Genomic DNA, 24,222 nt, shown 5'->3' with positions numbered 1-24,222 from the left:
ATGACTTTGAGGGGTTCAAGACCTCAGTGGAGGAAGTAACTGCAGATGTAGAAATAGCAAGAGAGCTAGAATTAAAAATGGAGCCTGAAGATGTGACTGAATTGCTGCAATTTCTTGATAAAACTTGAATGGATAAGATGCTTCTTATGGATGAGCAAAGAAAGTGATTTATTGCAATGGAAACTACTCCTGATGAAGATGCTGTGAACATTGTTAAAATGACAACAATTGATTTAGACTGTTACATGAACCTAGTTGATAAAGCAATGACAGGGCTTGAGAGAACAGACCGAAATTTTGAAAGAAATTCTACAGTGGTAAAATGTTATAAAATGGCATCGAATACTACAAAAAAAACTTTTTTTTTTTGAGATGGAGTTTCACTCTTGTTGCCCCAGCTGAAGTGCGATGGCATGATCTCGGCCCATTGCAGCCTTTGCCTCCCAGGTTCAAGCAATTATCCTGTCTCAGCCTCCCAAATAGCTGGGATTACAGGCAAGTACCACCATGCCCAGCTAATTTTGTATTTTTAGTAGAGACAGGGTTTCACCATATTGGTTAAGATGGTCTCAAACTCATGACCTCAGGAGATCCACCCACCTTGGCCTCCCAAAATGCTGGGATTACAGGCATGAGCCACTGCACCCAGCCTACAAAGAAATCTTTCATGAAAGGAAGAGTCTATCAATGCAGCAAACTTCACTGTTGTCTTATTTATTTAAAGTACCACAACCAGCCCAGCCTTCAGCAACTACCATCCTGATGAGTCAGCAGGCATCAACATTGAGGCAAGAGAATCCATCAGTAAGAAGATTACAAGTTGCTGAAGCCTCAGATGATTGCTCACATTTTTTAGCAGTGAAGTATTTCTAAATTAAGGTATATACATTGTTTATTTAGACATAATGCTATTGCATATTCACTAGACTACTCTATATTATAAATAAACTTTTCTATGTACTGGGAAACCAAAAACTGCATATGGCTCACTTTATTGTGATACTCCCTTTATTGCAGTGGTCTAGAACCAAACCCTAAACATCTCTAAGACCTGCCTGTACAACAAAAATATCCTTCAGAATGAATGCAAAATAAGGTAATCCTCAGATAAGATAAAATAAAGGGTTCTTACTCTTAAGTATTTACCCAAGTGAAATGAAAGGAAAACCTACATTTATATAATAACCTATACACAAATGCTTAGAATGACAGCTATAGTCATATTTGTCCCCAACTGTATACAAACCAAATATTCCTCAACTAGGGAATAAAGTAACTATGGTACATCCATACAATTGAATATTACTCAGCAGTGAAAGGGAATTAATTATTGATCTATAAAACACCATGCCTGGATCTCAAATGCATTATACTCAGTGAAAGAAGCCATACTCAAAAAAACTATATACTGTATGATTCCATTTATATGGCATCTGGAAAAAGATAAACTATAGAGATGGAGAACAGATCAGTGGCTGCCAGGACTTAAAACTGGGGGGAGGGCTTGACTACAAATGGAATAACTGCAAGAAAATATATATATTTTTTCAACTGTTGTGTATCTTGAACGCAGTGGTAGTTACATGCTTCTGTGCATTTGTTAGAACTCATAGAACTGTAACCAAAAGAGTGCATTTTACTATCAATTTTTTTTCTTTTTTTGAGAATAGGGTCTTGCTCTGTTGCCCAGACTGGAATGCAGTGGCATGATCTTGGCTCATTGCAACCTCCGCCTTCTGGGCTCAAGTGATCTTCCCACCTCAGCCTCCTGAGTAGCTGGGATTAGAGGTGTGCACCACTATGCCTGGCTAATTTCTGTATACTATCAATTTTATATATTAAAACACAAATTAAAAAATAGAAAACCTGAAGTCATGATACAGTTTTCCTAGGGAAACTTTTTGACAATTCAGTTATCTAATTGCATGTACTTAAATATTCATAAGCAGCAAACTGTATCCCCAATATAATGGCAAATGGCCAGATTTTAATTAAAATCTTTGTTACAAAACATCACTTGAAAATAAAAATCTATTTGGTCTTCATCCAGGTTTGTGGAAGTCTAAAACCTTCAGAATAAAATTCTAACACGTATGTCATCAATACATAAGTTTTGAGATAAATTTTAAATTTTCTGCCAGTTATATAAACTCTTTCAATTCCATACCACAAATGTGGTTATATGGCTACAATATTTATTCCTGACCTGGTATTTAAAATAATAGATATATTATATTATACTAAAATAATAGATACATATATTATATATGACACTATAATAAATGTTACAATACACACACACAATTATTAATATTGCTATGAAGGAGAAAAAACAAAATCATGCAATTAAACCATAGGCTCAGCCTTGATTCTTCTAACACTGAACTATCAAGTTTTTCAAATTGTCTACCATATTGATTTATTCACTGTAGGACTGACAGAGTAAAAATGTGAAAGATTAAATTTTAACATACCCTGTCAAAGAGTGCAAAAAGTTGTCTCAAGACATCTGAAACAGGCAACTTTAAATACTTGGCGAATTCGTCAATTCCAATTCTTCCTCCTTTTGAGGAACTCGCGATAGATGCATATTCATCCAATTGCTTACGAACACCATCCCAATCTAATCTAAACAAACAAAGAATTATAGATACATGTTGTTAGCCCTTTACAATTCACATGGACATTTTATGGGCATTATTTTACTAATGTATCTGAGAGAAAAATATTTTAAGTGTTAAATTTGTAAAGGAGAATAAAACAGGTACTTAAAAGCACATATTGAACATATATGCAGGCATTTAATCTTTTAAAGGATACTTCTGTAACTGACAATTATCTCAAATATCTCAGGGAAAGAAAAGTAAATAAAAAGAACAGTGTAGTGGAATAATAAATTATTCATGAGAAGAAAATAAGAAAGCAAGTATTTTAAATCTAGACATTACTTAGTGAGTCCATAGCATGTATTAAGTTTTTAAAGACGAAATAACAATTCTTGCTTTCAAGAAGCTTTCAGGCTGATAATGAATTCATATTTCACAAAATGTTATGATGGGGGATTCATTAGACTATACACATGTCCTCCAAGATTAGTTATGAAAAACCACTGTAATAAAACACTGGAAAATGTACTGTAGCTTACATCATACCCTATCTCTGCTTTGTTGAATTAAACAAATGACCTAACACATACTTCTTAGCCCAATTTCAGTGACTATCTAAACTTTTTAAATCTACAGAACATTGGACTATAATATGCAAACAAAAGCAAAACATTTTTATCTTACGATATAAATATTTTCTACACCAGTTATCAAAATATTATACTTTAATACTGAACTTTGATATAGTAACTGGTTCTTCATCTCCTTCATAGACAGGATGTTAATAAATTCTGCAAATTCCAGATAGGGCTGAGAACAGAATGAACTGCAATAAGGGTAGAGGGAGGTTGAGGGTTACAGCTTTTACAGCAAATAGCTCAACAAGAAAGTTCTCAATGGTTTAAACTAGATCATAAGAGCACAAAGAAGAATTTTTGTCTTTTTTTTTTTAAATAGGTATCCAGAAAAAAAGGTAGATCTAGGGCAAGTACTTAATATTCAGTGATGGTAAGAATTGCAACTATACAAATCAATTCATGTTTCACATGTGAAGTTCTGACTACCACATGCCAGTATCATCTAATGATCCTGTCCTTGTAAGAAGGTGGCAGGACTAACTTCTCTGAGTCACTAACTCCCTCTGAGGAGGGAGGTAGATCTGTGTGGATCCACATTTATTATCACTTGGTCTCCTCCTGTGACCAGTGCACATATCTCTGAGTTAACTGTTCTTGAAAAAGCAAAAGTAGATGAATAAAATGTGAGATAAATTCACAACTCCGACTTTCCTAATAAACACCAAGTGGGAACTAGAGCAGGAGAAAATAGATAGGATTTCAGATCCCCTTTGAACAACTTTATGAAAGTACAGTCATTTTAAAATACACTTACTTCAATTTCCGGCTAATTTTAGTAAATTCCACCAGCCCAGCTTCCATAGGCAATGTTAGCTGTCCTGCTGAAATCATCAATCTGCAATCTTCGTAGGTATGATCTGTTACTGGTATTCCCAGAGCTCTGAAAGTATTAAGAAGCAAACTAAAATTCATTTTTTTAAAAAAAGTAATCATATTTCATTAGGCTTTAACTGGTTCCAAACAACAGCAAATGAAAAAGTATTTACTACTTTTTAAACCAGTAACTCTCGCTTTTCTTGACAAAGAGACATGTTTCTCCATTTCTTTGCAGACTTACTAAGGATCAGGTTAATCTCCTTATATCTATATGCTTCTGTCTGTGTTGCTGATAATTTTTGTTTTGTGTTTTAATTCTAATGATAATAGTTGCCTTCAGTCCCATCGAAAGTAATTAGAAGACTTAGGTTCGAGTCCTAGTGGAGTTTTTTACCAGCTGTGGATGAAGCCTCACTTTTCTCATCTGTACACAGGAATGAATACTGTCCTTATTCCAAATGGTTACTGTAAGGACAAAAAGAGAATGCCTGTGGAGGGTACTGTTTAAACAGATAAATGGAGCTGAAGGCAGTGCCTCATGCCTGTAATCCCAGCACTTTGGGAGGCCAAGACAGGCAGATCACTTGAGGCCAGGAGTTTGAGACCAGCCTGGCCAACATGGCGAAACCCCATCTCTACTAAAAATACAAAAATTACGCGGGCATGGTGGTGGCACACCTGTCGTCTCAGCTACTCAGGAGGCTGAGGCAGGGGAACCGCTTGAACCCAGGAGGCAGAGGTTGCAGTGAGCTGAGATTGCACCACTGCACTCTAGCCTGGGTGACAGAGGGAGACCCCATATCAAAAAATAAAGAAAATAAAAGAAACAGATAAATGGCATTTGTATATAGTGTAAGTAAACAGTCTATCCAAACTGCTAGCTGTCTATGTTTTTCATCTTTTATAGCTAGAGATCACCTTCTTGCTACATAGCAATCTTCCAAAAATACTGAAGCAAATTGATAATAAGTTAATATTTCTTCTAAACCTAAACATCCTCCATCCTTAAGGGAAAGTATAGCTCCTAGTTCCTACTTCACTACTCACAGATTAAATGATAGTGAATTAAATTTGAAAAAAAAATACATATTTATAAGAACTGGAAAAACACTGAACACCAAAAAAAAAAAAAAAAAAAAAACATGCAGTACATGAGATAAAGATTCCTCTTCACTAAATTTTTATTCACAAATATTCAGTGAAAATCATAAAATTATGTCTTTAAACCATATTGGATTTTGTTGAATCCTTGCTAGAAACATTAAATTTTGAATGAATACAATCAGAATAAAACATTGTTTTCAGCTGGGTGCGGTGGCTCAAGCCAGTAATACCAGCACTTTGGGAGGCCGAGGCAGGCGGATCACCTGAGGTCAGGAGTTCGAGACCAGCCTGGCCAACATCGCGAAACCCCGTCTCTATTAAAAATACAAAAAGTAGCTCGGCATGATGGTGGGCACCTGTAATCCCAGCTACTCGGGAGGCTGAGGCAGGAGAATCACTTGAACCCAGGAGGTGTAGGTTGCAGTGAGCCGAGATCGCGCCATTACACTCCAGCCTGAGTGATAGAGCAAGACTCTGTCTCAAAACAACAACAACAACAACAAATTTTTCTGTCTAAAATATTTTTTTCTAAGCTCTTTGAATAATAAGTGTTTTGGTATAAGAATATATAAGATATAAAATTAAATTTTAAAATATTTTGGGACTTATAATAATAAATGGTACAGTATAATAGTTAAGAGCTTGGGCATTGGTAACAGGAAATGTGGATTTGAGTTCTAGCCCAGACAGTCACTACCTAATGTGACTTTGGGAAAACTACTCACCTCCCCGAGTCAGCTTTCTTACTTGTACTATAGAGCTGATGTAAGGATAATGTTAAATAAGTTGAGGGCTTACCACAGTACTTGTGTTTTCAAATGCTTTTATCATATACTTTCCTACTTGAGTCTCCTAATAATCAAAACCATGAGAAAGACAAGGCAATGATTTTAACTCCCATTTCACATGTGAGGAGAAGGGGATTTGGAGGAGACTTGTCCAAGGTTGTGCAGCTAATCGAGGTCTTTCTTACTCTTTATCACAAGTCATTATTACCTCCACACCTTTGAATTCAGAAAAAGGCTGTCTAAACAAGTCCCTTCTCTTGTTTCTAAGCACAATTTGGGAAGCCAAAATATCTGATATAAGTTCTCTCATTTTTTTTTTTTTTTTCTTTTTTGAGACGGAGTTTCGCTCATTGCCCAGGCTGGAGTACAGTGGCATGAAAGCTCACTGCAACTTCCGCCTTCCAGGTTCCAGCAATTCTCCTGCCTCAGCCTCCTGAGCAGCTGGGATTACAGGTGCGTGCCACCATGCCTAGCTAGTTTTTGTATTTTTAATAGAGATGGGGTTTCACCATGTTGGCCAGGCTAGTCTCGAACTCCTGACCTTGTGATCCACCCACCTCGGCCTCCCAAAGTGCTGAGATTACAGGTGTGAGCCACCGCGCCGGCCCAGTTCTCTCAATTTCTGATAATTATCTTGCTTTCTACCTTTTGGATATAAGCTGGCATGAAAACATAAGAAAGGAAGAGAAAAAAACAACATAAAAACTAACTTTGTAGCTGATCTAGAAACTAGATAAAACAACCATATCTATATACACTTAATAGCAAATTTTTTGCCAAACATTTATTCTATTTTGAAAATAGTTATTCTGCAGAAAAATATTAAGATACATAAATTAGAATAAAACATATAGAGACACATACACATACATATATACATGGCTGGCTATATATATGAAATCTGGCTATAAAGCTAAATTCAGCTATGAAGCTAAATTCAGAGTTCTCATTGAATTTTTACTAAGAGAATAAACACTGCTGGTCTATTAGCTCCAAACTTACTACAGAGGTGGAATGACAGAGGTGGTATGTGGGAAGAGGGTGCACACCTGGAGGGCTCTGAGGCTGTCTGGGTGGTGGTATAGTATAAAACATTCTTTCATTACAAGATAGGGGTTGATTTATCTAGTCAGAATAATGGCCAGTTACATTCTCTTATGTGCAGGAAAATATTAACCTTACGTTTTATAGTTTCTAAATCCTAATTTATAGCCATCCATGAAGAGGTGACTTTTTCCCTCTTCTATGCATCTTTTTACATGGCAAACTTTCTCCTTTTTGGTGCTACCGTCAGTAACACCTTAGAAACACTCAGCCTTGGGCAGCTATATGAAGGTCAAAGGAATAGAAGGTGGGCCACGTCAGGAACCACTGAGATCATCACAAGGCTCATTTGACAGTGGCGGGCCAGCTTAGGAGAATCCACCCTGTGCAAGGCACTGACTGGTCTTTTCTGGTTATTGAACCCTCCCCAGTCTTTCCAGTAAAGACATATTTCCTTATTTGTGGTATGCAGCTGGGGAAAATATTTATAGATTGTTATACTGACCTCATCCCTGGGCACATTATTTTATGCATCAAAATGAGTTGGGGAACGAGGCCTTCAGGGGTTAAAAAAAAAATCCTTAAAACGAGTTAAACAACATGTACAAATAATTTTCAAATTATTTACAAATTATAATCAGATATAGACACTTACTCTGCCATTACATTCCGGACTTTATTAGCAAAAAGGACAGGATCATTTTTTTCTTCATCATTTGGTACTTGAACTGGCATAAACTGAAAGACAAATATACCTTTCCATAACAATGTCTTAAGCCTAGGACATTAAATGCCAAGTAAATTAATTTATACATTATCAATATATTAAATCATCTACCTTTCTAGAACATAGCTTATATGAGGTAATGGGGCACTAGGCTTGGATTCAGGAGATCTGTTTCTAAGCCCTGGGTCTGCTTGTGTGTTAACTAGTATGTCATTTAACTTTGCTGAACCATCTCCTCAACTCTAAAAAGAGGGCTACGATCACTACTTCCCTGGTGACTGTGAGGGTGAAACAAGCCAGTGTCTGGAATTCTGGAAGTGTAAAGCTATAGCTACTAAAATCTTTCTCCTCGAGCTGCCTTTTCAACTACTTCCATCCCTTTATGTGAAAACTTTTTTTTTCTTTTCTTTTTGTCTTTCATCTTCTCTATTTATTCTAATGTCAACCATATTTTTACTATTTGGTTGAACTTTATGTTTAGTCATTTATTCTGCTTTTTAAAAAAAAACTCTTAGTATTGGCTTTACAGCTTTTTGCTTACCACCATTTTTTGCTTTAGCATTTTTAATTGTATTTTTTCTCCACTTGATGTTCTGTGATGCCTCAGTTGTACTGTTCTTGTTTTTATTTATGGTTTTCTAACATTAACAAGGTTTTAGTACCATATTCAAGTTATTACATATTTTTCAGCACCTACTATATACCAGGCAAGATTAGTAGGACCCTATTGCCTGCTCTAAAGAAGATCAATATTTTAATAAGATAGAACAACACATTAATAACCCCATATGCTAAGTGTCATTACCTCTATTGCCCCGAATTATAGATGGGGCTCAATAGCTTAATTAACTTACCTAAAGGCATACAAGTCACATGGCCAGAATTCAGCCCAAGATTTGTCAGATTCAAAAAAATCTTATTTTCTCCACTAAGCATACTTCCTGGAGTATGAGAGCAAGAGGTAGGAAAGGATTAATTTTGTCAGGGGCCAAGGAAATGCAGCCAAAGAGGAAGGTGGTGCCTAGGCAGAGAGTGCACATAAGAAAGCTAATTCTGTTAAGGGTGCTCTACAGAAGAACTAATACCTGATGGTGGCTTTTTAAGGGTAAGTGAGATTTTTGCCAATAGTTACTGTTTATTGAATTATAACTAGAAACCAGGCATCATGCTAGGTGTTTTACATACATTATTTTATTTCATTAATTTTTCCCCAAAATAGGTGCTCAGGTGCTGCACTACGCCCTAAAAACATGACAACAAAGTCCCTGCCCTCAAGAAGCTCTCCATTCAGTAGGGTAGAAATTTATGAAACAATGAGCTAAATCCACCAGTAAGAGTTACCATCCATTAAACATCTACTGTGTGCCGGGTATTTTATATTAGGGGCTTTACATGATTAACTCTCTAAACAATTTCTTGAGGTAAATCCCACCACTTCCATTTGATAAATAAAGAATGTAACTAGAAGTAGTTGAAAATACAATTTTTTTCCAAATGGACCTGTTTTCAAGTCTTGTCAATCATATTAAGAAACCTGTGAGCATTGGTATCTCAGAGGTGACATTTAAGCAAGGGAATGACATGATCAGGTCCAAATTTTTGAGTGGTAACTTAAGCAGTAAGGAGTGGATGCATCAAAGAAGAGACTAAGAGTGGGGAGAATGTCTGGAAACAGCTGCAATCGTGGGAGAGACAATAAGACCTTGAGTAGAGGGAGTGAGGATGTGGAGGATGACATGGATGCAAGTGGCATTTTTAAGAGAAAATGTATGGAATTATAGAATAATGTGCTATAGGACATTTTTACTTTTCACATTTATCTGATTATTTCCTCTCTAAAGGGGCAGCTGCAAGTTGCAGAAAAAGTTCTTGGACTGGGTTGCTGCTTGAGATCTGCCGTGTGATCCTGGAAAAGTCATTTAGCCTTTAGGAGCCTCAGTGCCTTCTCCTGTCAAATGAAAACATTTAACTAAATGATCTCTGAAGTCCTTCCCATTGGAATTCTGTGTGTGGCTCTCTATTTTGCATAGTTGTTTTTTAAGATGGAAAAATAAACTACGCCACCAGAGGTCCCCACATCCTTATATATTTAGAATAACTATCTTTGCAAAGAAATATTTCTAAAAATTCCCTGTATCCTGATCTAGTAAAATTTCTTGAACTTTCTTAGTATAAAATCCAAGAAAAAAGCAGTAAGTTGAAATTAATGTTCATAAAATCTCTAACAAAACAGTGTAAGAAATTAAAGTTTTTAATTGTCATATAATTCTTCATCTTTTAAAAAAGCCAAACAACCATTTGTAATACACTTGATTTGTAGGTCATAAAAGCACATACTGAAAACCTTGAAAAATAAATTGCTGCTACACTGTTAACCAAACATAATACAATGAAATACAGGTTTGGTTTCTATTAGTGCAGGTAGTATTTTTCATAAAATGATTTTTAATAACTCTCATATTGGCATGGCATCTTATTCTTGAGGAATAAAGATCCACTGAGAGTACAAAATAATTAAAATCCTAAATTTGACACCCATGAGCCTTGGAGGCCCTATTCCTCCTAAGAAGCAATTCAATTGAAATTCTAATTAAAAGTCACCTCTCCTAGGATAAGACCTTGCCCTCTATATCACATTTCCTTTTTGTACAGTCATTCAAGACTCACAGTATGAATGTATCATTTATTTGGAAAGGAAAATCAATCAAAGAAAGGGGAACATGATTGCCACTATCTTTTATGGTTCCCAACACACACCTATATACCCTAATGACTTCAAGCCCCGAAGTTTTCCTTTCTAACTTCATCTTTTCTCAATATCCTCAGTACTCACATTGACGACTCACGTGACATCTTGGCCACAGATATTCTTCTAGACTCTACCTCAGCCATGGAAACAAACTTATGACTCTAATTTCTGATAAGTTCTTCAATCAGTTTCCCCTCATTATCCATTAGTGTTTATTTCTCCCCTAATCTGGTCTTGCATAGACCATGACAACCTAATGGTCACATCTGGATCTAATCATCTCTCTTTAATCATTCCACTCCCTCTGGCAATATCTCCCTGCCTATCTACACTGGACTTGGGAGTCGGATACTTCTGTATGACCTGTTACTTAGAATCTTTCACTTCTGCCATGCCCACAGTGCCAATCACACATACTCAGCCACCTCTCCTGATCTTGCCTTCATATTCCTGTTAGGGACCACTGAGAGATGCTAAAAATGTTAAATATGTTCCATGCTTTTCAAGTTGCAATTCCACTTTTACCTCACTCTCCCTGGACAAATGGTATTTCACTTTCAACTTTATAAAGAAGACAGCTTATGTGAACTTACTCCCTTCTTTTGCACCTGAAACTGGCTTCATATCTCCACTCCCCTCTCCTTTCAAATACAGTATTCTCTGTACCTTCACCATACTTAACTTTGCACCATCCTGTCCCAGCTGAGGAGCAGACTAAGTGACATGTTTCTCAGATTAACATCTCTTGTTTGTGCTTTTGGTCCCAGAGTCCCCCACTTCCTCTTGGTCCTTAAATTCCATACAAGCAAGATACAAAATTCTTCAGCCTACTATTTAAGACATCCATCAACCAAAGCCAGTCACTTACATAAATGCTCCATATCACTAAAGCTACTTTATTCATTTTTTCTTGACCACATCAAGCACATTCCTTTCTACTAAAAAAAAAATGATGAGGAAGACTGAGGAATTATGACACTATAATCAATGTTTTATTTTTCCTTGCAACAGAAAAAATTTTTAAAAGGACAATCTTAACAAATGTGCAGTTCTAGTTCTTTCTATAATTCTTCTTTTAAATCTTCAAAGAGAAAAAAATGCAAAATAAGGAAGATATTTATAAACAATGCTTGCTGCTTCCTTCCCAAAAGAACAGAAACATCCAGATGAGACAGAAAGTAAAAGTTAGTGCTTACTGAACACTTACTATGTGCCAGCACATAAGTAACCTTAATACTCCTCAAAACTCTATAAATTAGGTGTCATTATCCCCATTTTTGTCAGTGAGAACGCAGGCTTAGAAAGGTTTCATTTTCTCAAGCACATACAGGTAGGTAGTAACAGGATTAGAACAAAAACTCTAGTTAATACCCTTTTTATTTCTCTAGTAGTATTCACACATTCCAGAATTTTACCAAGTTCCAGAAGATATTAGCTTTGTTAGAACAAGTATATACATAGGGTGTGTGTGTGTGTGTGTGTGTGTGTAGTTGTGTGATTGAAGTTTTCTAAGAGGCTCATTTTAGATTAAAAACTAGAAATAATTGTAGTGCATTTGGATACTTAAATAAACTATATAAATGTCTTTGAATCCTCCCTAAGTAATTAACTCTCTACAGATCTTAAAAGTGATATATACATGTAGCTGTTGATCATAATACTCATCATTAATTGCAATCTTTCCCTAAATCAGAAATTCTTTTTAAATAAAAAAAACCTTTCTATTATTTTAAGGAAATGAATTGCCCACCACAGAGCATTTTAGGCCTAAAACTAGCTACTATAAGCTCACTATAAGCTTTGCAAATGAATTTTCCTAACGAAAATACAGTAGTTTCCCTTATCTGGGATTTTACTTTCTGTGGTTTCAGTTACCAACAGTCAACCATGGTCCAAACACATTACATGAAAAATTCTGGAAATAAACAATTCACAAGTTTAAATTGCATGCCATTCTGAGTAGGGTGATGAAATTTCATGCCATCCTGCTCTACCCTTTCTTCATCACAAAGAGAAGAGGGATGAGTATAGTACAATGAGATTTTGACAGAGAGAGAGAGAGAGAAAGACCACTTTCACATTCAACTCTTATCTATATTGTTACAACTGTTCTATTTAATTATTAGTTATCACTGTTAATCTCTTATTGTGCCTATTTTATAAATTACATTTTATGAGAGGTATGTATGTTTAGGAAAAAAGTGAGTATATATAGGGTTTGGTACTTTCTGCAGTTTCAGGCATTCACGGGGGGTCTTGGAACATATCCCTTACAGATAAGGGGGGACTTATTATATGTTTAATATGCCCACTACAGACAATTTTTATGTATCTATAATATACACTAGATGGCTTCTAAAGTCAACATGCTTTGAATACAAACTGAGATATAGCCTATGAAGGAAACTGACTGCACAGTCAGTGTAAATGGCTTGTTTCCATTCATAAACTAGCAGAGGCCCACTTGGTGCTTTATAGTGTGACTTAGCATGTATTCTCTCTCATGAGATAAACTAACAGACTCTTAATTCATGTCACATTTTGCAATGTTTCCTACTAGCTATTTTATTCCCTATGCCCTAAGCCATATCCTTATAAACGTATACTTGTGAAGTAGCTGGTTAATAAAAGTATGACTAAAAGATACTTTAAGAACACCCATTATGCCACATTACAATTCAAAGAATAGCTTTTAGTAGAACCATACTGTAGACAGACGTCTTCATCATTGTTCAAAGATGCCAGCAGAACAGTTACATAGGACATGAGGTTTAGAACTAACTATATTTTTAAGATCCAAGAGTCGAGAATATAATAACCTTTTCAAAAACACTGTATGTCTCTATGTTGGGAAGCAGAGAGGGCTGGGAAGAGGTGGTAAGAAAATATTCCTAAATATTAGATTCATTACATCTTAGATATCTAATGATTTTGGTAATTAAAGAGTTCGGTAGTCATCATTACTGAGGGGAGATGTGTGAAACTAAAGGATATGGCAGTCAACATAATAGGGTGTCATGTGACTCACAAAAGCAAGAGTGTCTAAAAGGGCACTTTAATAATTCATTCAAAGTTCATTTGAAAAACCATAAAATTAATACCATATTCTTGAATAATACATCTTACATTAGGTTTACCTAATATTCAAGGAGTTCCAAAACCATGTTTAAAATAAGATAGTAGCAAGGATTTCCATCAATTTTAAAGAAAAAGAAAAAGAAAAAAGGGGGTTACTTGAGAATAACCAAAACAATTGAAACTGGAGCAACTAAATGTACTGAGACCACAAACCAATCTCAAGCGGGGCCTCGTCAGACGTAGTGGAAAAGCTGGAACCTCAGAGATGGCCCAGCTCTTACAGAGCTTCAAGCCAGGGCGTGGTATACTTAGTGCCTGAAGGGCTGCTGGGATACATTTTGGTTAAATCCAACAGTGAGTATTAAAATATTAAAATATCATAAAGTATTCAGGAGTCACCTGGGTGAAAGGTGGAGTCATAAATTTAAAGTAAAAGTAATTAAAATAAGAATATCTGTTAGTATTAAAATAAGAATATCTGTTAGTAATTGAAATAAGAAATCTGTTAGATTTGAAGTCCACAAATTCCCATCCTCTTGTTCTGCACCGCAATTCTAATTCATCAAATCTCTGTGGATGCGGCTATTTTCAAGCAGCTGAAAGTCATTTTATTTGTGAAGTTATGGAACAAATAATACATTGTTTTCTTTGCCAGAAAAATATGATCCAAACAGGTCTCAGAACTGGCTGGAGAACACAAATATTGTAATTATTATTTTTTTTTTTGAAAAGAAAGAAAGAAAGAAAAAAGAAAGCCATGACACAGAAAGGAAATGTGGTAATAATGGTCATGACAAAAAAAACAAAAAGAGGACTCTGAATACCTCTGTTGTAATGCAGTTTCACCACTGACATGCTATGGCAAAAAAAGACAGCTTTGTGTACATTTCTATATGTGTTGCTAGATCTTGTTTTAGCTACAGAGGGGTACATTGAGAGGAAGAGACAATATCTTGCAGAGAAGATAGCATGGCTTTTTTAAAGTATGAGTTTTCTTGTTTTTTTTTTAGAAAAGTAAAACAAGCCTAGACTACCTGAGCAGCTATTGAAAAAGCAAGAGCAGTGCTCAAGAGTATTTAGAAATATTATGATATAAGGCTTCCTGAAGTGTATTCTATAGAACACTGGTTCCGGGAAATATCCAGAGAAAAAGGTTCTGTAAGTCAGACATTTCAAAGGCACTGAGTAGTCTTGAGAAAAGAAAAATTCATTTTCTTTACCTTGATACTTCCTAAACTTATTAGTTTTTGTTCCCCAGGAACCTCTAAGAAAAACGCAAGAACAAGTGTGGGTTTTGTTTCCTGGTTTTTTTTTTTTTTTTTTTTTTTTTTTTTTTTTTTTTTTTTTTTTTTGCCACAGTGAGAGATACTGAGCTGGTTTTAAAAGTGGGGAGGTGTGAAATATAATTAATAAACAGATTTTTCAAGACAGGCAGAAAACATGCAAATCTCAAGAAAATTTCACTAAACTCATTTTGAAATGTAATTTGCCCTCCTAAATCATTTGGTATTGCTGACAATCTCTAAATGGCCAAATCACTAAGCTATCCAACAGAGCAAAATAGTATTCTTGTGAATTAAATTCCACAGTCCTGTCACTTAGGCACTAGACCCCACTCAGAACTCTGCATGACACAGGCAAACTTAAGGTTTTCATTACACAATCCATGGATGCAATTAGAAAATCCAGGAGACCCATGATCAAATAGTCTCTCTTCAGAGACTACCTGAGTGTATTGCTAAAACCCACTGGATTCTGAATTCAGGGGTCCATTCTACATCATATCTAGAAACTAAGAACAGCTCTGGAACCAACCTTTAGAGCCTTAAAAACCTGGTCGAAATTTTCAGAATGTTATAATAACTCCTCTCTCACTACCTGCCACTGTAACTCAAACCAAAAGACTGTCCTGTGAATGATAATATGTGCTGCCTCCCAGACAGAATTTCCTTGGGCTTTTCATGTGCAGGGTGATTTCACAGTGAAGTCTTCTGACGTCTATGTCTCTCCCCTAGACCCCAAGTAGCATCTCTTAGCTTTCATAAAATATTTTCTTTAAAGAGGTATGGGGCTCTATCAGCTACGCACAGCTCCTTTTGTCAGGATGTGAAAATACATCATTCAATTTGGCAGGTGTCAGCATTACAGGAGTAAAAAGATGAGAGCAAGGTGATGCCCCTCTGGCCAGCCAGGGTGGTTACATGTTTCAGAATCTAGAGGTGTTTTCTAACATGATTTCAAGGGCTAAATCTGACAGCCTAGGTTTATATACACAATTTGTAAAACACCAGGGTTTATGTTATGGGTGATGGACCTTTATGTCTGGTCTCTCTAGACTAGAAGTTCAAAATTAAAGGCAAAGCCAAATCTCAAGTTCCAAGGCTACATTTTGAATGACTTACCTCAACTTCTACCTTTGTGAAGAGCTGGCAGAAAGTAAGCATACAAAGCTGAAAACTGAAAAGAAAAAAGAAAAGGCTATTTTTATACAGTAATGCAAGTATCATCTTACATTATTCAACAACCATTTCTTTATACACAAATACCCCCACATCACACTTCATATATATTTTGCATTTATAAATGCTACACTGCAGGTATAACACTTTTTGGGCCTAGACAACTAATCTTTTTTTTTTTTTTGAGACAGGGTCTTACTCTGTCACCCAGTCTGGAGTACAGTGGCATAATCACAGTTCACTGCAGCCTCAACCTCCTGGGCTCAGGTGAGCCTCCCACTTCAGCCTCCCAAGTAGCTGAGACTACAGGTATGAACCACTGTGCCCAGCTTAGACAAGTATTCTTCACAATTATTATTCAAAAGTTAAATCACCAAATGAATACCAAATATGTATTTGAGTGAGACCCTCAGCTCAACAGACTAAACCACAAATTTGAAGTTTCCTTTACAACACAGACTCAAAGGCCCAAGTCCCTAGAGAATATACCCAGGGCCACATTTTAAGGTACGTAAATGTGTTTATAAGAAAACTCCTAGGTAGATCATTACATTTCTGAACTCTTTTTTGACATTAAATCAATGGGCCTTTCTGTAAAAGCAGAAGCTTTATCAAAATTGTCCCAGTTACTAATAAATGTTCTAGTTATGAGGAAATCTGGAAAGTTTCAAATTTCATTGTAAAGGCAGGCAAAGGCTGTCTTTAAAGTGGTTAAGCAACCCTCTCAAAGATAATGTTTGAAATAGCTGTTCCTAGTTATAGCTTTCCAGTACATATTTAGACCCTCTGGATGAGATTTCTACTGGATTTTTAGTTTAGTCTCATTAGACAATTGACCCAGAAACTAGGCAGAATGGATTAAACTACACATTTAAGAAAAGAACCAACCAATCTCTTTTCACTGTTAAGAAATTAAAATATAATTTATCTGTAAAAATTACCTGAGGGGACTTATTTAAGGAATTTAGGAGCTTAAGAATTTAGTTAAAAGAAAGAATTTAGAAAGTAGATATATCACTTTCATAATTAATTATAAATTGTTAATGTGACAGTTCACAAGTCTTCCATTTGAAAGAAAAACATCTTTTACTATCTATGAACTCTAAAGTCAACCCATACTATCTTGCATAAACTATTTTTAATTATTTAAATGGAGCTGTGGAATTCAATTACTTTAATAGATGCACATTCTATTCTGAAAATTCTGAATACTATACAAAATATGAAACCACACATAAAATCTAACCTGTCTTGTCCACCCTACAGACAGATTGAATACTTCTTTGACTGATACAAAACTTCTCTAAGTTTATTCCAAGTCTCCTTTCCCTTGGGATATTTGTTTTGGTATAAAATCTGTTTCTTAGAATCCGTATCTGGAGTAGCACTTTGAGCAAGGGCAACTGAGAAAACAGATTTAGAAGTAACAGACACAGTGCTAACAATATTAAGTAGATGAGAAGACAAAAGTGGATGTGAGATTTGCAATAGATAGGTGCAATGTGACATTTGAACAACAGAAAACTGTGCCTTTTAAATATTTTGTGTTTGTTTAAAAGTCCTGAAAAATTTTTGACTTTTGAAATATTTTTTCTCCCTTTCATTCCTGAATTCTTTCTCCTAATTTCCTTTTCTTCTTCTCACATACTTCTCAGTTGAGAAGGCTAGATTAACTAAACCCATCTATTATATTTTCTATTCTCAGTTACTCTTCTAGAAAAGCTTTCTCCTATTTGATCACCACATTAATCTGGACTGCTGGGCAATCAAAAAAAGTCTTCTTGGCCACATCACTATCTCTGTAAGGAACTTAACCTGTAAAAGCCCAAAGGATGGCACACCTCAGGAAGTGGAAGTATGCTACGCATCCATTGTTAAGGCACTTCGTTTTCCCAAATACTTTCATACTACCTGTTTCTCCCAATTATCCCATGTCTAAAAGCAATCAGGAATTCAAAATAAGTAATGGCATGAAACATGTATTTTAGTTAAATGAATAAATTGATTTCTTGGTAAGTGAAAGATAATATGCTGTTTATATATCCTTTACAATTTATGTTCTTTATTTTTGGTGTTATTTGCTTATCTTCAATTATCAAGGACTGAAGCATAACAAGAATATAAATGTTTCATATGTGTTAATATTTATTCTATTGTCCCATCAGTTACATATTCTGATTTAAATTTATTATTTCAAAGCAATGTATATATACACAAAACGGAGAAATTATGCAGTTTTGATTTCAGAAGTCAGCTGGTATCTAAAAAAAGCCTACAATGTGCTTAAGGCAACTGATGATTTCCTTAAATATTTCCAAGTGATTGTCACCTATCCATCAACAATGTTATCTGAGCTTTGTGCTTAACAATATGAAAACTGGGTAAGACCCTAAAGGAAGTCTTCAAATCCAGGTATTTCATATGGCTCTCACCAAAATTTAAACAGGCTCAGACTTATTCAGAGGGCACTAAACAAATGATCTTGAGAGAAACCAAGTTTCTACATGTTCTGTTCTTTTTAAAGGCCTACTTCACATCAGCTTGCTTAATAATGAAACTGTATTCCTCTTCTCTCTTCAGTAAAGTGCTTATAGAAACTGCTGATTCCAATGCTTTTCAAATCCAAGAATAGAACTGAAATCTTGGTTAGCTATTTTTTCAACTCATATCAGACACATCATAGCTATTTCAGGCCATATGACTAAATTTTTCTGAATGGCTTAAACCAACATAGTAAGTAAGGATAGAGACACTGGATAATACCAAATCTGCAATGGAAATAAAACTGCAAAATTAAAGCTAACTATGATGCAAACTAGGTCACTTACAAACTAGCAGACAAACACTTGAGACCCATTTGAATGAGACAGATGACTAGAATTTTGCATACAGGGGACTTCAGGGGTTAGTGGTCAAGACAGTGCAAGACAGTGATGCTCTCTACAGAGACTTATCAGTTATAAGACTTAGGGCTCTGATCAGAAATCTTTATGTTTTTAAATATAATAAAAATTTAAAATAACACTTTTTTAAAGAATGCATAAATGATCTTTCTTTTTCTTCACTAAAATAAAATGTATATAAACTAACAATGGACATAAGTGACTTACAATGTATATCCTTGCCATGTCCAGGTCACAGTATCCTATAGTAACAAAATTATTTTAGCTGTTAGTCTGGAGGAAAAACACTAAATAAAATAAAGATCTTATTTTAATATGGGGATTCATTTATTTTTTTCTGAAACTAAAAGCAACATGTTGAGAAGTAAAATAAATACATTATTATTAAAGAACAGTGAACTGACCTATGAATTCTTGGATTACATATCTGCATAGCAAAGATCTTCCTAATGTCAACAACTTTTGATGAAATGACTTGCTCTAATTTTTTAAAAACTATTTTACATGCTTAGCCACTTTTCTCCTAATATGAATATATCTGGATAATTAATTTGCTTACAAAAAAATCAGAATATATCAGTTTTCAAAAAAAAGTTTATTTGGGGGAAATAAAATAATATGAACACACAATAAATCAAACCTATAGGCAGAAGTATAATGAATAAAATTTTATAGATTTTAATTCTTTTTTTAACCATAGATGTCCAAGGTTGAAAAACCAGCCTCTAAATACAAAACTGATTTGATCAATAACCCTTAAACTTACATAGTAGAGATAACTAATAATTATATCCTGGCTTTTAATATAAATTCTCTCATTAAAAAAGTTCCTCTCAGAACCAAAACATCCCCTCAAAAATCTTTCTTTAGGAAAATGGTGGTACAATCAATATCTAGGGGACAACAATGTACCCAATTGGAACAGAAGAGACTACTTCCTGAATCAACTCTGGACTTTATATAAGATGTTAAGTTAGGCCAGGCGTGGTGGCTCATGCCTGTAATCCCAGCACTTTGGGAGGCCAAGACAGGTGGATCACTTGAGGTCAGGAGTTCAAGACCAGCCTGGCCAACATGGTGAAACCCTGTCTCTATTAAAAATTCAACAATTAGCTGGGCATGGAGGCACATGCCTGTAATCCCCACTACTTGGGAGGCTGAGAAAGGAGAGAGAATCACTTGAACCCAGGAAGTGGAGGTTGTAGTGAGCCAAGATCGCACCATTGTACTCCAGCCTGGATGACAGAGCAAGACTGTTTCAAAAAAAACAAAAAAACCCAAAAAGCAAACAAAAAAAGATGTTAAGTTTTCTCAGGTATTTTCTTATTTAATTAAGCTACTTATTACCAAGGCTCACACAATTAGTAAGTACTGAGGCAATAATGAAAGACCAAGCCTCTTCCATATTTATCCTGCTATTTCAATACTTCTTCACTAGCAATGAACACTGAATCAAGAAAAATTTCCTTCTAGAGTTAATGAAAATCACAAATTTGTAACTATTCATTCGAATGAGACCCTAATCTGGGAATTAATCACATCAACATGGTGACAACAGAGTAGAGGCTAAGAAAATATCTTCCTGAAGTTCAGTAATAGCAAAATAATATTTTAGTATCAATGGATATGTGCCTATCTTGCAAAATTTTAAAAACTAGATGTGGCGAGCAGAATGAGCTCTCCCATTTGCTTCCACCATTTATCTGTTCACAGCCTTATTTATATATTAAAAGGGGTTCCAGAGAATCTGTGCTACTTGGAATACTGAAATTCTTCCTGTGGTGAAATACTATGCTTACCAGCTTGTTTGGGTATCTGAGGAGGACTGGCTGCACTGGAACTCCTGGAATGAAGGCTCCTGCAACCATGTTGAAATTTTATAATGTGTTTTTATGTGAATAAAACTTTTATGATAAAGACAAAATTAATAAATAGTATAAATAGACTGAATATTTTAAGACTATGTATAACAGAAATCATTTGCTAAATGTTGATAAATCCCTAGTACTTACCAAAATGAGGGATTTTTTAAAATTAAGAACTACTGAAACAAAATATTAAAGCTGTGCCTATGCCACTTAAAATATTTGTTTATGTATTGATTTATTTCTCCACTTTTTTTCATTTTCCAAGTGTTAATATTCAACAGAATTTTTTAAGTAATGATAATCAAGACAAAGAAAAAATAAGAAAGTCTACATTAAACCAAATGCTTGAAGCAAGAACTACCATACTTGCTAGAAGTGAGTCATAACTTTGCTGTTGAGCATTCTAGCAGCTAATACAAAAACATTTTCAAGTATTACAAATTACAATGAAAGCTGCATTCACTGACTTCTAATGTTAAAAAAGAAATTAACCTCAGAAAGCAACTAAAGACATTATAATGATAATGAGATAGGTTTTCTACTTGATGGCATAGAACCTCACGTGTCTGTGAGGGTTCCCAAACATACACACAGCCACACATCCTAAGCATACATGCATGGAGTGGACACTCCAAGGGGAGAGGAATTATGTCACCAAAAGAGAAAGCAAAGCAGTAAGTTCTGTGGATTCACAGTGTTAAAAAGTTGCAATCAGAAAAGAAAAAAATGTTCAGAGCAAGCTAAAGAGTTATTTTGTGTATTTCTATAAAATCATTTGCGAAATCTTCCATATTACTTTGTTAGAATACATCATTTAATTTTTCTCACCTGGTTTAAAAGTAATCAAACAGGAACGATTAGTACAAGTACCTTCTGGGAAAACTAGTATCTTGGGAAAAAAGGAATAGATTTAATATTTCAATCTAATTAATAAACTACCTCTTTACTTGCTTTCTTATGACTTCACAAACAGCTGTCAATGCTTAAAAAACAAAAATGAAATAAAAGGCTAACACTTGATTCTAATGAAAGCTACCATCAGATTATTCAATTTTCTTGTAAAGAAAGTGTTGTCTATTAATTTAATTAGAAAATGGATTTAAGTTTTAACAAATGTCTCTTAATGATAAAACTAATGATCTGAATAAACTTAAAAGATGTAGAGCATAATTCATGGTCAAAGTGTGCATTAGGCTACATTAAATTCTTTCTTCTGGTATATATGCTTAACCAAATAATTTCCAACTTTGTTTCAGTTTTCCCATTAATATTTACTTCCACAACATATAGTTCAGGCATGTCTTGAGGACAAAGGAAAAAAGATATGTGTACAATGTGCTTTATGTTTACTTGAATTAGTTGACATGTGGAATACAACTTAATATCTTTTTTTCTTTTTGAGGCAGCGTTTTTAGCTTTCAACATACTTCTTCATGTTTTCAAAGTAAAAGATATGCAGTATGTTAGCTTCCCCATTAACTAAGTAAAATAGCAACTTAATTTTCTGATGCTTTTAAAATTTAGCCATGAATAAATTGCTAAGTGAATAAAATAAAATAAAGTAAAATCCTGCACTCACAGCAGTTAGCAAAGTGTTTTTATGATAATTAGATAGGGAAAACATTATTGGGCTACACTGCCAGAATAACAGGTTATTTAAAAAATAAAAATTATGAATAGATATAATTCCATTTTCCAATTTAAAAGTGGGTTTCCTATAACAATGGGATACAATATCAAATATATTTTATTCAGTGAAAATTCAACAACTAAACTACTAACAATTAATGGATATACAGTGAATTGTAAAATCTCAGAGCTGGAAGGGGCCATTAAAAGTCACCTAGCATCTCTAATGCTTTAATTCTTTCTACAATAGTGGTAGTTCAGCCAATGCCTGAAAATTCTAGAAAATGATTCCACATCAGACCATTCCACTTCTGGACAGAAAGTTCTTCCTCAAGATGAGCAAAATGAGCTGAAATTTATCTGTTTATTATCTCCCACCTACCAGTGCTAGATACATTCTTTGGATCCACAGAGAAAAATCAAACCCTACTCCCAATGCCACCTATTCTCAATCCTCTTTCTAATCATTCCTTCCATGCCTTGGTTTCTAAAACAACCTGTTTGGTCACATACTTTCTCTCGGACTTTAACATCTTCATGTCATCATGTGTGACCAGATAACTGTAGGACTATTAGTCTGCTAGAGATGAGTTGTTTTCAACTGGGCAAAGATAAAGGGGTTCCTATTAGAATCACCCTTGGCCTATTTTGCAGTAAATGTTACCCCCCAACCCCTGCATTCAAGGGACGGGGGTGGTGAGATGGTTTGAAAAACAGTTCTACAGGTGATTTTGATATGCCCCTTGAACTGAAAAGCACTATCTAAATATACTTCAGGTGAGATTAAAGATCTTAATCACTTACCCACCACAATATTCAGTATAACTGAGCTTATATAATTAAGCTTCTAAAACATGAAATAGGAGATACTTTAGTATAATGGTAATAGATACTAAGGTATTTCCTATCTCATCTTTAAAGTGGTAATTAAATTTAGAGTTAGAGAATCAAATTTTTATAACGCAAAGAGAAAATTGCTTCAAAGAGTTTGGAGAATAAAAAAGAATGATACATTTAATTCCATGGAGTGTCGCATGGGGAAGAGGACTTCTTAATACTTGCTACTGTATTTATTCTGCACTTATTATGCTAAAGATACCTAGTATAGGTGTCCACAGATAGCAATATCTGTGGATCCAAATGAATAAGTCTACATACATTCAATTAACAAACTCCCAATATGTTTAAATTAACATCTACCATGTTTTACCTGGGGCCATTCTCCTCCTGATGTTGTTCGCTTTATTATTTCATTTATTGTGTTTTTTCGGGAATCCGGATCTACACGGGACACCAAAACTGGTTGCACAGCCCGTAACATTCCTTTAAAACAAATGAAAAGTCACAGGCAAGCCATTTTTTGGCTAAAGCAACCACAGCAATAATACTGGATATATAACACATTGTATGGAAAATTTAAATGAGTAAATCAAAGAGAACCATTAAAAAACAATTTATTAAAACTTAGCTTCTAATTTTGAAAGGAGAAGTGGATATTTACAACTAAAAACATTTTATTAATTTAACAGAAGCAAGCAGCAAAAATACAAAAGAAAGCAAATGGAATTTTCTCCCTAAAGGTCTCCTAAAGGTCTTCTTCCTCAATTGATATTAAACCTTTGGAATATGCTACAAGATTATTGTTTTACTTTAGGAACACCTTGAAAAGTGATTATGTGAATTCACAGTACACATAAGTAGGAGTAACCATTACTCATAATACTGTAATTTTCAGCACAACATTTTTTTGAAATAGCTTCCTAGCACATGAAAAATCAACTTCAATTTACCAAAAATCTATTGCTACACAATT

The 24,222-nt window shown here is 34.8% G+C and overlaps 1 protein-coding gene across 2 annotated transcripts in view; it reads right to left on the bottom strand.

Annotated features, from left to right (window-relative positions):
* The window catches only part of LPCAT2 (lysophosphatidylcholine acyltransferase 2), a 77,136-nt gene that overhangs the window by 32,543 nt on the left and 20,371 nt on the right, over nucleotides 1–24,222 (bottom strand). For both annotated transcript variants that reach the window (XM_010374983.2, XM_030924472.1), the window contains exons 4-11: nucleotides 23,620–23,732; nucleotides 21,609–21,669; nucleotides 20,712–20,770; nucleotides 19,120–19,154; nucleotides 15,953–16,007; nucleotides 7,652–7,734; nucleotides 3,999–4,124; nucleotides 2,475–2,628 (exon numbers count right to left, since the gene is read on the bottom strand). In XM_010374983.2, coding sequence (XP_010373285.1) covers nucleotides 2,475–2,628; nucleotides 3,999–4,124; nucleotides 7,652–7,734; nucleotides 15,953–16,007; nucleotides 19,120–19,154; nucleotides 20,712–20,770; nucleotides 21,609–21,669; nucleotides 23,620–23,732 — 686 coding nt within the window. The remainder of the gene's footprint in view (nucleotides 1–2,474; nucleotides 2,629–3,998; nucleotides 4,125–7,651; nucleotides 7,735–15,952; nucleotides 16,008–19,119; nucleotides 19,155–20,711; nucleotides 20,771–21,608; nucleotides 21,670–23,619; nucleotides 23,733–24,222) is intronic.

This window comes from Rhinopithecus roxellana, chromosome 20 (assembly GCF_007565055.1).
Source record: "Rhinopithecus roxellana isolate Shanxi Qingling chromosome 20, ASM756505v1, whole genome shotgun sequence".
Taxonomy (NCBI): Eukaryota; Metazoa; Chordata; class Mammalia; order Primates; family Cercopithecidae; genus Rhinopithecus; species Rhinopithecus roxellana.
Note: the sequence above shows the minus strand (reverse complement) of the source record. Positions and strands in the feature narration are given on the sequence as shown.